This window comes from Pagrus major, chromosome 21 (assembly GCF_040436345.1).
Source record: "Pagrus major chromosome 21, Pma_NU_1.0".
Classification (NCBI taxonomy): Eukaryota; Metazoa; Chordata; class Actinopteri; order Spariformes; family Sparidae; genus Pagrus; species Pagrus major.
The window spans coordinates 7045931-7063005 of NC_133235.1; the positions used below are offsets into that span (position 1 = coordinate 7045931).

Below are 17075 nucleotides of genomic sequence, written 5' to 3' on the forward strand. Positions count from 1 at the left end.
TTAAAGGTACAGTGTGTAATATACGGAGTGTCTAACGGCATCTAGCGGTGAGGTTCTAGATTTCAACACTCCCTTGCTCACCCCTCCCTTTCCGATGACATTGGAGAAGCTCCAGAAGCTACGGTGGCCATCATGGACAAGAACCAAATTTTTCTAAATATGGACTCGTCCACAACAGCGTTTAGTATTTCTACTAATTCAAGTGATGAGATGAAGATTTATTTAGTTATTTAGTCTATAAAACTGTAGGTTATGACAAAAAAAAGACAAAGATTATTAATTATGGAGCACTATGAAAAATATTCACAGAATTTGTTAACTTGATGATGAGCAGACTTCTCAGTTTATCTGTCACACTAAGTCATTACTTTGACTGTCTTTGGCAGTCGTAAATTATCCATTAGTAGTGGGGTAAAATATATATTACATTCAGTTGTAATCTTTAACGTTACTCCTACCTGTCCAGCAGAAAGCAGCACATTTCTCTATCATCAGAGGTTTCTATCTTGGAATGACAACTCCAATGTTTATTCTAGTTTTATGCTGTCGCTTGTCCCGATCTCGCTTAGCGTCTTGGAGTTTTCTTTGACAACGATTCACGCTCCTGTGATTTTTCATGTACAAAATGAATATGATCCGCCATCCTTTATCAGATTGTGGTTTCAAACTTCTGAAACCACAAGTGCCAGGTTTGTCCATTCTGTATTCACTGTAGAAACATGGCGGTGCAACGTGGCAACCTCCGTGGAGGAGGACCCGCTCCCTATGTATATATAAACGGCTCATTCTAAGGTCATGAAAACACAGTGACTCTTATTTTCAAACACTACTTATAAATATTACATTCCATTTCTGCCAAATCTGTTCTGCTAGATGCCACTACATATTACACACTGTACCTTTAAGTCTCGCCACTAGGCTACGTCTTTTGTCATTAGGGACTATTTGGATTAAAGATTATTCTAAATGCTCTCACTAAGATTTTAATTTGTTCAGAAGGATTGAGTCACTTACCTAATTGAAGTGAAAAATCATTGTCTTTGTTTTGTTTGCCTGTGGACTACACAAAACTGTCCCAGCTTTATAAATGGTGTTTCTGTGCGCCTGTCATCGATCCTCCCTGGATGTGACAGCTTCTTAATACTGGCTGATTTTTAATATCCATGTTTGTTGCTCTGGCATTTTTTCTTCAGTGTTCCTTTAGCTTGGTTAATGCCTTCAACTGAGTCTGTGCTCTCACTGGGCCCACTCAGTCTAAAGGACACACGCTTACATGATCTGTATTCCAAATCAGGAGCCCCTGCTTTAAAGTCTGAATTTCATTACTTGTTCTGTAAAGCCAGAGTGTCTGGTTTGCTAAAGAGAAGCGGATTTAGCCCACTAGCTTTCTTTTCTGTGAAGGTGACATCTTCATAGGCTACTTTGTTTGAAGTGGGTGACCCTTGAATTGGGACATAGCTATAGTGTTTTCAGTGGCATATCATATGCACAATGCTCCATTTCTGGCTCAGACAGACCAACATGCTCTCAATACATTGCATAAATACACAGGCCCAATAGAAAAGCAGAGCATCTCTGAAAGGTTTCAGTTCATATTTCCCAACTGGCTACTGTTAGATTAAAATCCTTTTAAAGCAGAGGATGACATTTCTGCATCTCTCTATACTTTGCCAACCTCGCACATTGTCACTTTCTACAGGAGCAAGAGGAAACTGAAATAATGATTGCACAACAAACATGGCAGAACATCCAGACTCACACTTTAATGTATTTTTGCTGGCACAAGGCCTGTGTACAGTAGACTATAACTTTATGACAGCACTGCAGCTTCTCATTTAGTTTTAGTTGTTGTCAGATTATGACTAAGTGGCTTGCCTGTGCAGCTTGCACTAAAGTTATCCAAATAGAATATATGTATTGTGTACTTGCAAGCTAAGGATATTTGGCATGGCAGTTCATCCAGTCCCCACATGGTATCTCTGTTCATTCCTAGCCCCGATGTGTCGTTACATATTGATGAGGCACATGTCAGCTTCAATGTGGCTTATGACATAGCTTTGGAGTTTACGCATGTAACATGTATTACCTGCAGTAGATGACCGTCTGCTCTCCACCCGTTTAATTTCACAATAGGTTTTAAACATTTTTGGAGCCTTTACATTCCCTCAACTGTACAATGTCTGTATTCCTACGCACAAGCGGAATGTAGTGCCAAAGGAAAAGGTTGTTTGACAGCAACGTGAAGTGCCAAAAATGTTCAAAACAAAGCAAACACTTAAATGGATATATATTCTTTAGGTGGGACTTATTTTAGGTGGCTAAAATACATCTTGCTGCTGGTACGGTTTACAGCAGTGCAATGCTCTGCTTCCTGCCGGTGCTGCGAGACCTGACAGTCATCCTCTGCAGGTAATACACTGACAAGGGATAAGTACCTCATACAACCCTACATCAAAAGACTCGAACTATCCCTTTAATGCACAACTATATCTACAGCTTCAGTCTTAGTTCAAGGAAAAGTTCAGCCAATGAAGAAAGTTCAGCATGATCTACTCACCCCCATGCCGATGGAAAGTCAGGTGAAGTTTTGTAGTCCACAAAACATATCTGGAGCTTCACAACACAACGATGTTGCAGCATTCTCTGAAACAGCTGAAGCAGATGGGGACTTGTTTTAAAACCTAAATCCAACAGGAAAAAACTTGTTCTTCTTGTTCTTTAAGTTTTTTAACTTCTTGAATCCCCATATGCTTCAGTTGTTTCGGAGAATGCAGCAACACTGTTTTGCTGTGAAGCTCCAGAAATGTTTCGTGGAATAAGAAACTTCACCTGATTTTTCCATCTGTTTTGGGTGAGCAGATTATACATTTTTATGAAGGGGTGAACTTTTCCATATTTATCGTCTAGAATTTGAGGTAGGGAAGGGTAATATTAACAGTAGGACAACATTCTGGCTGGGAGATCTTAGCAGTTACATAGCAACTGGAATTCAGACATGAATTCACACAAGTGAAGCAAGAAACCTTGTTATTAAGAAACTGTGCCTACATGATGGATATTTGACTAAAAGTCTACTTGTTTATCGTCATTTTAAATTTATGATAAGATATTTTATGTTTTGAGAAGTAGCTCTGTTTCGCCAATCACTGCATGGGGATTTAATTTGTCTTCATTTCACTGCAGAGTTTTAATAGCACACTGAACTGTTCCAGAGGACTCTGTTCCTTGCCAGTAAACATTTCTGGGGGGAAATTGTGCAGTGAATATTGCTTGATTGTTAAATCAGTCGTGTGAAATGCTGAAACAATGGTGTCATCAAAAAAGCCTTCCCACTTGTGAAGTAAAGCAACGCCAACATCTGTGCTGTCAGATAGTCATGGCTGCCAATAATATTTACACTGCGCATTCATATCTTCAGCGCATATTGTTCTCAAACCAACAATATGAAAAGCTGATGAAGCTGCTGTCATGAAAAAGTCCTTTCCTCAGTTTGTCACATTGACATTGCTGCCAACAGCGTTTTTGTTTTTTCTGAGGGATCTTCTCTAGTCTAATCAAACACTGTGTCCTGGTTGGGGATTTTTAAAGCTCTTGTCACTGAGCAACGTTAGCATGAATTTTATTTTGGTTCACATACATCCCGCTGAGGCAGCAAATCTTTGCTGCTTTGATGGACTTTCCCCACTCACTTTATGAAACGCAATCCGCTAACGCTTGTAAGACAAGCTTCAATACATGCCCTCTAAATATAGCTAATGCCTCTCCTAAAACACTCAGAAATCCATTATAGACATATTGTACTGTAAGAGCATTTTGTTTATCAGACCGTGTTGTACCTACAGCCCTCAACCTTTAAATGACAGAGCAGTCTGACACCACTGCTGGTTTTTGTTATTTTCTACCTAGAAGTAAGAGAGGGACATGATCATATCAAAATGCTAAACAGAACAATTGAATATGAGAGGCATTTTCTTTCCAAACAGAGCTTATGAACAAATACAAATGTCATCTAGGCCTTTTAATACTTTGCAACATAAAAAAGGTATTAAAAAAAAGAAACCACAAAAAAAATTATGTTGTCATGCAAAACCACAGCCAAATAGCATTGTATATATACAAATATAGTGTTCAGCTGTGAATTTAGTCTTCATGTTATCCATCTCATATACTGTATGCAGATCATCCACCATCTTCCATCAATATTTTTGAACCCTTTCATGCAATAATTAATACATCACAAATACATGTTTTTTAATGTTTGTTTTATCCCAAATCATAAAAATATCATGCTGATAACTTTATTTCAGTATATGTTTTTTGTGACTGAAAATACATCCGTCCACTAGTTGACGTTGTGTGAAAAGGTATTGCCTGTCGGTGTTGGGCCGTCTAACTTAGCATTTCAACTGTACATTTTATCACAATTTTAAATAAAACATACAAAATAAGGCATATCAAAATAGGCAGTAAACACCCTTTGGTGCATAGCGTACACTGGAGTGGACAGATGTATATTCAGTCACTGGATAAAAACTATTTCTAACACCTTATTTAATTCTATTTTTTTGTGCCTGCCTGAGATTAAAAATATTTAATAGTTATCCCAGAGGTACTTTGTGCATCCCTCCCTTGTTCCCTCCATGGAAATGTAGAAAATTAAAATAAACTAACATGAAGCCAAATGGAATAAAATCAATAAAAAGTTGTCAACTACTCAAATGAAATAGTTGGTTACATAATAGCCATAGGTCATCTTAGATAACTGTTTACTGCTTTAGTTAAAGCAAAACTTAATTTGAAATAAATACCACTGTCAATAGAGTATATGATATGAATACTCTACATGTGGGCCGGGCAACTTTAACTGAGGAGGGAATTATTCTAATCAACTTGGATGCTGTTGGATACAGTATATGAAATCCAATATCTAGAAGTTGTAGTTGATTTATATTACTGGTTTCTGAGGCAACTTGAATGTCACTGTTCCACAGTTGAATCGGTTGAAATAGGTGAAAGCTTTCATTAACTACAATCCTATATCTAAAGCATTTTTTTGCAAATGCTGGTCTGTGTTTGAAATCGGTGACAGTGACAGCTTTGTGTGTCATTTCTTGGCCTCTCATTCTCTAACAAGACGGTAGGCCAACACAGTCTATTTATGGCAATGTAAGGCTGGGCGATATGGACCAAAATTCATATTTTGGTATTTTCAGGCTGAATGGCATTACACAATAGTTGGTTAAATGTGCAGTTGTAAGTCAAAACCACATTTGATATGTCACAGGCACTTTTATTAAAGGTGCAATATGTAAGAATTGTCCCTCTGTCAAATTCATTAGCAAATTCATTTTTAAGTATATCACCAGAGTAACCGCTAACTGCTGCTAAGTGTAGCTAGCAGTTCAGACTGGGGGCTCAGGGACCAGGAGAGTGTTGATGTTCACACCACTAGCACAAGAGCCTTGGACCGGGCTGGCTGGGTACCATGCTGACTTCAGTAGAAACCTCTGCAACACAATACATAGGCATCATAATGTCCATTCTGCTATTTATTAACCTTCTGTCGATAATTGTAGTTGAATTTTCAATGTGTTCAACTAAAATTCTTACATATCGCCCCTTTAAAACAAGACAGCAACAATTAGGAAAAATTGAGGTCTGTATCGTAACTATGCTGAATTCAGCAAGCACACAGACCCTCACCTCACACACACAGCTGTCTCTGTCTCTCACCCACACAGTGCAAAGCTGTATTGCAGGGGTGCTACTGAGGTGATTTCATTCATCACACACATGCTATTTTTCGTGTAGCACATGTGACATATGTCACAACCCTGAATAGAGTGATTAACAGACTGATTAAAATAGAGAAGCAGCACTGCGTCTCCCTCAATCTTCCAGAGAACTTGTGACTGAGTGAGGCGGGGTTGTGTGGAGAGTGTGACGGCTGCGATACGGTCGCCGGAGCTGATTGCGGTCGTTCTAGTCAATGCTCATGTTTCCACCAGCTGGGCCATGGCACGTCTCAGCGGCGTCCCAGCTTGCGTCAAGCTGAACAGAGCAGATCGTGCCGGGCAGGAAGTCACACACAGGAACATCATAGTGCATCGTACCGTTTCAGGATCACGTTTCACTTCACTACATCGAACATTTAGGTACATTTTCATTTAAGTACATTTACATTTAAGTACGTAGCCTACTCACCCATGGTAGAAGCACAAAAATCAAGGAGAATGTGACGAAATAAGCAAAATCTCAGGAGGTTTACTGTATCAGCCAGGAGCACACTCCACTTCTGTAACGCTCTCGGTGGGATATGAAGTTGCGTGGAGAACGGAGCAAAATAGCGTCGCACACGTATCTTCATGGACACGCGCCCGATGGAAACCTGGGGTGATAGAGGAGAGATGCAAAGTGGCATGACTCTGTGGAAGAGCAGCTCATGCAGCGCAACATCAGGCTATTGATATAAATGGTATTGTCTCATTCTATATCTCGTTTTGATATTGATATATCTTAAAAAGTTGATATACTGCCCAGCACTACCTGCGATGCACTTGTCCACTCCTTTCTCAAGACTGACTCCAAAACATGCAGCTTTCCTGTATAGAGAATTTTATACTGTAGCAAAAAGGGGCTACATACAATTGCACTTTATAATAACCATCATTAATACATGTTAAATGTATAGTTTTTTAAATGTAAGTAAATAATTATTTCACTGTTAACTGATGCTTTATAAACCATTTACCAAGCAATTGTTTTTGTAAAGTTGCAACTGATGTTTATAGTACTTTGTAAATGGTTAATAAATACTGTTCAGTTCATCGATAACATGACTATACATTTACCGTTTATTAATTATTGTTATTATAAAAAATGAATCATCCATTTGTGCAACAGCAAAAGGTTAGGTGATCACAAATGAAGTCCTGATCTTTGTACTTTACTGAATCATAAACAACTGTGTGTACAGTACCTAATGAGTGCTTATTCTGTCCCCATCTGTCTCCTAGAATTAATTTGAGGAAGGTTTTAAACTCACTTATTCAACTTAATATTTTACATTATTATATCAGATCTCTTACATTGTATACATACAATATCCACTGTAAAAGGTTCACCTTTCAAAGTTTTTAATAAACAGCCAAGGTGAAGTACAATTTGCTCAAATCTTTTTTAAGAAAACTTCTTTTAGAAAAAATCCATTCGGTTAAAAGACACAAATCAACCTCAAGCAGCTGCATTGTGTTCACTTCTGCTCCCACATCTGGTGGGAAGTTTTGGCTGGTCTGCTGTCAGTTCATTCAAGGATGTGCTGTATATTAATGTACTCTTGTTGGATAGTAAATTAAGTGTCTAAATATGGAGTTGTTCACGTTAAATCAGTAATGGGAAAAAAGTTGTTTTCAAGCTTCTCTTTAATGTATGATACCGTGAACTTTCTGCTTGGCTTCGATGTCCATTAGCCTACATTTCAATTATTGATTGAAGACAACTTTAATGCTCTGATCTGCTTCCACACTGAGTTCAGCAGCGGCTTCATCCTTCCCTGCCATCTCCGTGAAGCCAACTTTGGAACAAATTGCCCACTGCGGGTCCAGAACTTTTTTTTTTCATTGTAGGTGTATTTTTTATTTCTTTATGTGTGAATCCAACAGCGGGTTCAACTTTCTTGAACCCAGACGGGGACTCTGGGACGGAGGCAGACAGCGAGCCTCAGCTGGCCTTTTACACCGACCCAAACCGCAGTCGCCGCCGGAGTCGAGGTATGAGAAATGGTAACGCCAACAGCGCGTGGGGCTCAGGGGGTAAGGAGGACTCATACACCTACAGTTTATCCCGCCGTCTGATGGTATTACCATCGCCACGACGCATGACAAGTAACCTTTACAGTGCATATAGCAGATGGATGGTTCCAGTGTTGTGTGTGCTCATGACTCCTAAAGGACTATACATAGAATATGTGCATACGGTATGCTGTGTATATACATACGTGTGTGTAGAATGGTTGTTAGCATGTCACACAGATCTCAATGCATCTGCATACATTCTTGTTGACTGAAATCAAACAAGATGATGAGATCAAAGGTTTTTTGGTGCAGAATATTTTGATATCAATGTTATCTCACAATGTGAAAAACTATTTTTTGAAATAATATTACACACAAATATTATTTCTGAGGATGATCCTCTGCAAATGTTGTCAGTGAAGTAGTGCAGCATGCTTTTTCTGTCCGCATGCCATGTCCTCGCAGCTTTGATGTACAGTAATGGTGTGTGGAAGAGAGACGTAGAGAAAAAATAAAAAAATAAATAGATAAATGAAGAGACAATGCCCTCAAAATAATAGCTGCTGTCAGAAGGCGTTACAAGCCTTTACAACGCCTCCGAGCCAATTATTCCTCCATCATGTGCACAGGTGTCATAAACAAAGCAAAGCCTCCAGAAGTGTAGCCAACACCTTTAATTAGAGCGAGGATTAAGAATAGAATAAAGCGGCTGCAACACTGTGCTAACTATGTTGTTTAGATCCAGAGGAAAGGGTGATTCATTAGGCATGACAAAAAAATTCCTGAAGTCAGAGGAATGATGAGAGATGGGATGGAAATATTGAAACATGCCACTTTTCTATGTAATATTCAATTGTATAAATATTTATAAAATATAAACTTTAACAAAGGATGTCAAAAAGGTCAAATAATGCCCCACACAGTTTCTGGGTAAGTTACTTGATTAAATAAACTCGTTTTATACATAATACGATAGGTCGGCTTTCTACGCTGGCTTTTGTTTAAAGGATTGCCTTGGGCGGCTTTTGAATGAGAAAGTTCTGCCAGAGTAATTTAAAAGTGACAATGTAATCTAGAGTTACTCTGCTAGTGAAAAAATAAGCACTTAAAAGTGTGAGTGGCTTCATTCAAGGTCACTGTGATTTTGTGTGTGTGCGCGTGTGCATGTATGCATGGCCCTGTCGGTATGAGGTCACATTTAACACTTTGTGTGTCGCACTCTGGAGTAAAAGAGATAAGGGAAGCGTTCTCGCTCTGGCAGAGAGAGGAAGAGCAGAGGAATGAGGGGAGGTTGCAAAACAACCTCTGAACCACTTTTATTTCGGCCCATGTCTCTTTTTTTTGCCCACATCCCAGCGTGGATGTTAATACCCTTCAAAGGTAAACCTTATTTCTGTGCCACTGAGCTATGCCTCGTCTAAACCTCCCAAAGGCTTGAGGTTTTTGATCCAAAGGTCCTTTTCATGGGCGCTAAGCCCATTTTTTGGCTTGTTTGTAAAATGACTCCCTGTGTAGGCAGTGTGTGTATATGTTTGTGAGTGTGTGTACATGTATGTTTATGGTATGGAGGGGCTGTGGGGGAATAAAAAGTGGTCACTGCATCACATATCTCTGTTGTTTGTTCCCACCACTCCCCACTCCCTGCCTGTGCATTTGTTTCAAACAGCAGGTTCCCCGCGGAGCCCCATCAATAAGACCACCCTGACTCTGATCAGTGTCATCAGCTGCGTGATCGGCCTAGTTTACTCCTCTCACCTCTCCTGCAGCCTCTCAGTCCGGGTAATCCTACATGTGCCGGAGCACCTCATCGCTGACGGTAAGGCTTTACACCAGCCTCAGACTGTGTTTCCACACACACCTCTGTGGGCTCTCAAAGCCCCGGGGGGCTGAGTTGGCATTTTTCTGCCGCTCTCTGGGGAGTTCAGCTCGCAGTATCTCTCAAACCAAGTGCCTGCATTTTGTGGTCGGGCTGCCGATTTGCTTTGCTCCCTCAAAGACAAAGGTAAATGCCAGGTCGACCACCCCCTCCCCAGCCTTCCCATGTGAGACCACACGGCAAATGTGCCCTCAAAGCATCAGAGCACATTGAGGCCAGGTCGCAGTGACCACCCGCAGCAAACCCTCCATCACTCTTCTCCTTGTACCTTCTGATATGTTGAACCACCTCACTAATGAATTTCAATGTTGCACCTGCAGAAAAAGAAAAAAAAAAACACTGCAGGGGCCAGACGCTGGCTCCTGCTGGCTCATTGGCATTTTTCAGCTGTCACAGGAGTGAGCTGGCAGTCCAGATATATTATAGACTGTGACTAGGCTCACTCATCTATCATCTGGAGGTCTGATTTGATTCGGAGCGCTGCTGCTTTCCGGTGGTATACGCTGGCCTGCCAGGGAGATATTAAAATTCCAGGGAGTCGTCCTGGGAGGGAACTTTGAAAGGAGAGATGAAAGATGGCGAATTCGCCTGTTGAATTACAAAACTGGGATCGATTTAGAATGTTTCCATAAATGTCTCCACAATCTCATCAGACTTGATTTGATGTCATGGTGAATCAGATGAAAATCTGGAATCTACCACTGGGGAAAGAAGCTATTAATGCCAACAGCTGCGCATGTGTCTGCCTTCAAATACAGTGAAGAGAAGACTGTAGAGTCACACCTTTCTCCTTGCCTTTCACATCAGGGAAAGTAATCATCCGGATGTTTGTCTGTTTATACAGGATAACAATATCTCCTGCTAGTCAAGGTTCATAGCAGAGGACAGGACAAACTTTTCTTTATGACTAACTTGGCTTAAATTGAACATATCTGAGGCTTATCTCAGTGGATGTCCCTGTGGCCCAGTGGTCTAAGGCTCATAATGTGCACTTCCCAATAGAAGCTGAGGACCTTTATTTATCACTTCTTGCTCTGACCTACTGCGGTCCTGGATGGTTATCTGCCAGAACCTGTGCAGTTCACTCACTCGGGGGCTCATAAAATGTGAAGGATGTTGAACATATGGTGCAAAGGGACCAAGATTCTACAGCTATGCTAAGGGCTAATGCTAACATCATCCTTCTAACATGCTTAGAGTGTCAATACAAGCAATGCTGATACACAGCACATTTATGATATTCACCATCTCGTGTAGCCTGTTCACATGCTAATATTTTGGTTACTTGCACTGAACGCAAAGTCCAGCTGAGGCTGATGGTACTGCAATTAATTTAGCAGGGATTTGGTCATAAATCATATAATAACTGGCCAAACAAAATGTTGGCCTGATGACAGCCCAGGATGGAAAGTCATTTGAATACCACAATTATTTCAATCCACCCTGAGGAGAACATGGATGTCTGTTAAGGCCATCTGACTGACTCTGTCATCTCAAGCTTTGCTAGCATTGCTAAAAAATATGAGTCATGATGACCAAGAAAAGTCTTTCTCATTAAATTATTACAGCAAAAGTAGGCCTGCTGAGTAAATGAATGTATGTATGAGCGTTCTGCTGCTGGGCAGCACTCTAGTTGAGGGTGAGTAAAAGAATCAAGGTCCATCTCATATTTGACATGGCTTCTGTTGGCTTAAATGGAAGAGAATTCTTTTGTTGACCTTTCCTGGGTCAGACTAAATCATGTTTTTTGTTTTTTGTACCTGCCTGTCATTGTTTTTCCACTAGATGAGGACCGAAGAAGAATGCCAACGATTTGGTGAATTTGTATTTTCAACTTGAAATTGTATGAGCCACCTTGTGACTGAAATGTCAAGATTCCATGAGATGGTCATCCAGGACCATGCTGTCTCCTGTCCATATTATCCATACTATCAAACATTTTGGAACATTTTTACATTTAATTAAATGTATTTAGACCCAGACTAAAGTGCTGCACAGTGATGCTTAAACGCACTAATAAGCCCACTCCACTCATGCTTGCTCTGGAAGTCCAGTCAGGCATTTGTAGCCTCCTGTGAGCTTCACCCTCGATGTGATGATGAATATCAGAATTGAGATGGCTCCAGTTTTATATACTGATAATTAGTCATTTTGTCAGAAGTCAGTTAGCACATTATTTTTCTTTATACATCCACAAAGCACAAATGTTTAATATTAGAATCCATTCCATAATGCAAAAACAACAATATTTTATGCTTCTGACTGCCAAGGACATCAAATCGGACATAAAAAAGTGCCATGAAAAGAAAACACATTGCTGATTGGTGTCTAAGTTTAAAAGTTTTTCTTAGCTATTTTATGAAGCTCCACAAACAAACAAGATGCGTCCAGCCATTTGCAGGGTGTGCTCTAGTTTTAAAGGGATCATCAAAGGGGATGGCACTAACTAGGGCGCACAGAGCTTGCCAACAAGTCATTAAATATGCCTGGGTTAGCAAATGCCCAGTGCATCCCATGTTTGCAAATGAACGGGGCTTTGGTCAATGAGTGTTGCTGCTAATTTACAGAGATCACACAGCAGATAACTCTCAGTATCAGGTATTATGATGACACCTGCTGTGTCAGGTGTCCAGGAGCCCCAGTAACCTACTTGTGAGTGTATGTTGCTTGTTTGTTGTTTTTTGGCTGATTGATTTCTGTATTTATTTAAAAACAGACATTTTGGGAGAATTTTTTGTTGATCACATATCATAGAATGTACAACATAGTGAAACTGGTACCCTGTACAATGTACGTTAAAAACAAATCTAATTTTGAATGCGGCTTATCAAGATTGCAAAGATTTTATTATGGTCATACCTTTTCATATTCATGTTCCATGGTGACTGAAACACGTGTTGGCTCGTAAATAATTGTAGCTAAATTACAAGTAAAGGATCCTTAAAAGCTGTTCATAAATAGTGACGACATGTTGACCTGACACTAGAATGCAGCACTAATCCCATCATGCTGCTGTTTTTATGTCACTATTATTAGTGCCACCAATAATACACATGTAAAGATCAAGGCAGATAATTGCCTCTTAGGTTCTTTGTGTAATTAAATGAGAAAATAACTAATTTTAAGCTAATTAACTGTTAAACATTGATCCCACAGTAAATAATTGTACAAAAGTTGCCCAATCAGACAGAACACAGTAGTTGCAGTGAAAGTGAACAATGCTAATGCACCCTGAGTGCCTTGCATTTTAGACCCCCAGAGTGCCTTGCATTTTTGCAGAAGCGGTATGAACACCTCCAGTTGGAAAAAACTTCAACTCAGAGCAGATAGCACCTGTCATTGTCATTGTTTCTGACTCATCGTACATTTTCAAATATGATAATAAGCCTTGAAGGTACCATCATCCAGGCGAAGCACTGGGACAAGCTTTGGTACTCCCTGTGATTTCCCCTCAGACCTCTGTTGCCCTGCGTCCAGTGTAGTATTTGGGAACGGCCTTTCACCTTCAATCACAACCAAAGCTCTTTTATGCTGATGTTATTTATTCATGAGTTTGCTAATTATCTACTACCAAGTAAGTTAGCTACTTCTAGCTAGCCAAAACAAAATGTACAGACCCGTAAGTTTACTTCACAGCAAAATCACAGTTATACAAAGGACAGATGATTCGTTGGTCATCAAGCAACAATTTAAAAAACAATGAAGGCAGTGTGGTACACCTCGCATTTTACAATCTGCAAAAATGTGCTCTGTTTTATCATGCACGTAGTGACGTTGTTCACATGGTTTCTTTTAAGTAAAACTGCAGAGTAGCCTGAACAGGCTCAGAGTTTGACGGGTTTTCTTACAGTCACACAACTTACAAGGTCCAGTAGGTAGGATTTAGTGACATCTAGCAGTGAGGTTGCAGATTTCAACCAAATAAATTCCCCCTCACATCACCCTCACATAGAGTGGCAGCCAAAAACAGCCAATGTCCTATCTAGAGCCAGGGTTTGGTGTGTCCATTCTGGGCTACTGTAGAAGATGGCGGTGCATCATTGTGAACCCCACTCTAAGGTAATGGAAACAAAATAATTCTTAGTTTCAATTGATTATACTCAGTGAACAGTGAACCTTAAACTAAGTTACAATTTAGTTATATTCATTAGGGCACTAGCCAATAAAATCTGTGTGTGTCATTATCCTAAGATAATTGAATTAAATGCACACTGTATGTAAAGTCATGGCTCAGTGAGAAATACATGAAATACATAATACAACTTCCCATTGCACAGGATTGAAGGACAGCAAAGTTGAGGTGTATCAGTAAAGCTGTGGCCAAACAATGTCACACTCAAATCCTTTAGTGTATACATTAACACTAACATGGTTCACTTATTCATGACACTGTGTGAGCATTCACTGTTTGAATCTTTGCTAATATTTATCCAAACACCGTGGAAAATATGTGCACAAATTCTCTTTTTTTTCTCACTGTTACCTCCTTCCTCCTGATGCATGTGTTTGGCTGCAGGGCAACAAAGTGGATGGCTCAGCTGGCTGCCTGTGCGTGCTTATAATAACAAACATAAGTGTTAGTCTTGTTATAATAAGTGTTGTTTCGTTAAAATGTTTCTCTGTGTTTGAGTAGTTTTTATTTTATAGGTCTGTAGTTGTCAAGCTGTCAGCTCCTACCTTAATGATACTAAACCATTAGCATTCTTTTTCAAATATCAAAATGGTGTTTGTGAGGGTTGTATTTGAAGCTTTCACTGAAATATTTGTAGGGTTAGGTTTATCTCGAATTCAATTAAGTTCAGTTTTCAACAGGTAAGTCAACTGGTTTAGTTTTTTGTATCAAATATTTATTTTCTGCTTTCATCAAACTTTTATTTCGAAGGTTTTCTAACTAAGGATGGAAGTTTTCTCACCTTTAAACTACCTTATTTCCCTGTTCAGTTTAGAACAATAGTATATTATTTTTGCTGTCTTCAATTCAGTGGAAGAGAAGATGCAAAGTCCAAAATGCTTTTGTGTGCGTGTCCTTTTTTCTTGTTGTATTTCAAATAAGTGTTATGAAATTGCATTCTGAAATGGCAAAATCTACTTTCAGCCCAAATATGTATATTGGTTTTATGTTTTCAATGCGTGCACTCTTTCCCGCTTTCCAAACCTCTCTCCACCTGCCATCTATTCATTTACTCTCTACGTCTCTGTGCCTCTTTTCCCATTCTACCTCATCTTCAACCCACTGAATCTTCCTTCCTCATTCTCTCCTCCTCAGGATCAAGGTTCATTTTGCTGCAGGGCAGCCAGTTGGATGCCTCTGACTGGCTGAACCCGGCCCAGATCTTGCTGTACTACCAGCAGAATGCCAGCGGGCCCTGGGTCAGCGAGCTGTGTGGACGACGCCTCCTGGACCCCTGTGAGCACCAGTGTGACCCAGAGACAGGTGAGTCTAGAACATAACATACAAATATTTCTCCACTTGCCCCTCAGGGCTTCTGTGGAACTTTTATTGTACTGATGAGTGATGCGAAATGTCATCAGAACCAAAACAATCAATCATTTAATGTCAAGCATCAATTAATTAGACCCCACTTGTCTTTGCTGTCACATTCATTTGTGTTTGACAGCTAGATGGTCAGAAGTATACCAGCCATAATATTGTGTGTTCATGGATATCGTATGTTTGGGTACATTTTTAACTTAAAAGACAGAATTGATGAAGCCGTCAGTAATATGAAGTCGGTTAATTTGTGGTGAACAGCAGAAATGGAGGAAATATGTATTGGAAGTCTGTCAGTTTGAAAGTTATTGGCAGAAAGGGAAGTTGCACATGGTAGCATCATCATCTGGCTTCTTTTTCCGTTCCAGCAGTTCAGTGTTTATGACCTGTTTAATTCATCAAATCTTATCTCTGTAATTGGAAAGATTCAGTAACACTTCCTGTTTATATCCATCAAGGCCATTGCCCACAGTTTTGAATTTTAGAAATCCAGTAAAAAAATGACAAGCTGTGTCTGAAGATGAGTTGGCAAATGAAGACAGCAGTTGCTTGTGCAAAGTTGGAGCTTTTTTGTTGCACAGTTTTGTTATTTATCCTCTCATTATTAATTGCTTGCAAACAGACCCAGTCCTGCAAAAGTCTTCAAAAACTTGAAATCCCCATCTCCAGTGACCACAACACAGTCAGTGAGCCTCAGTGGGTGTATGAAAGAGCATCTTTAAATGTTTACAGGTGTGACCGTGACTATGGTTCATCGTACTGCAGGGCCGGAAATGTAAAATAGATTGCCAGAAGCCCTCGACCTGCTTTTCTCCAGGGGAACTGTCTGCAGAGCTCATCAATTAGTTTGCATGTCTCCACTGTCAACTCCACTTCTGCTTTGGCTAACAGCAGTACGACTATGCACAGAATCTAGTTTTAACTGGGTTGATTTGGAGAGATACATTTGAAAAGTTGAGATACTCAATAGATACATACATTAATTATAGCAGATTAATTGTCATGGAAATGAGAAACAACATGTGCAAAGAAACATGTTGTATCAATAAGATTTTGTGAAGGTTTTCCAAATTGCATCTCCTTGTTAGTGCTCCTTCATCCAGCTGCCTGGTGTAACTACATGACAAACACACACACACACACACACACACACACACACACACACACACACACACACACACACACACACACACACACACACAATCACTGTCACTGGTTCCAGCAGCAGTTTCAGTGACAGGATAAGCAAGAATGGACATAATTAAAGTAAATACATATCAATAATAACAAAACAATCACAGCTGAGAATGAAGTCTTTTTGAAAATGTCACTTACCTGTAGCTTTCAGAAGCTGCTATCACCAATTGATGCAGGAAATAGATACTTAAAACTATAGTACAATTGTACTGTACATTAAAATAAACATTCAAGAACTCTCTTACATTGCTGTGATAATGCACTAGCATTTTTATAATTATGAGATGTAAAATATGAAGCACAAGCCATCTGCTTCCTCCAGTCTATTTTCTGTATTTCGCTACCTTTGTACATCTAACATGGCACCTGCAGCACTGGTTGACACTCATCTCTGTCTGCTCACGGCTCTTACAGACTGCTGTAATGTGACTTTGAAGTCACGTTGTGGTAAGGAGATGGCTGAGTTGTGAAAAGCATGATGAATGTGATATTGAATCAGTTTGAGTCACTCCTCTTCTTGATTTATTTGAGTTTAATTAATCAATTGTGACACTTGTGCCATATGAAATCTCATATAAATTACCTAAGTTTTTCCAACTTCTGTTTATGCTAAGACCATGCTACGTTTTAGTGTATACAATATTGAATGTACTGTAGATTGACTGATGCTTTTCAGTCAATTATTATGTTACATTATCATCTGATCGATCCTATCCCA

General features: G+C 39.7%; 1 protein-coding gene across 1 annotated transcript in view; it reads left to right on the plus strand.

The window, feature by feature from the left end:
- Positions 1-17075, plus strand: part of astn1 (astrotactin 1) — a 413206-nt gene that overhangs the window by 117294 nt on the left and 278837 nt on the right. The window contains exons 6-8 of the mRNA XM_073491141.1: positions 7662-7769; positions 9460-9609; positions 14936-15103. Of these exons, the coding sequence (XP_073347242.1) occupies positions 7662-7769; positions 9460-9609; positions 14936-15103 (426 nt within the window). The remainder of the gene's footprint in view (positions 1-7661; positions 7770-9459; positions 9610-14935; positions 15104-17075) is intronic.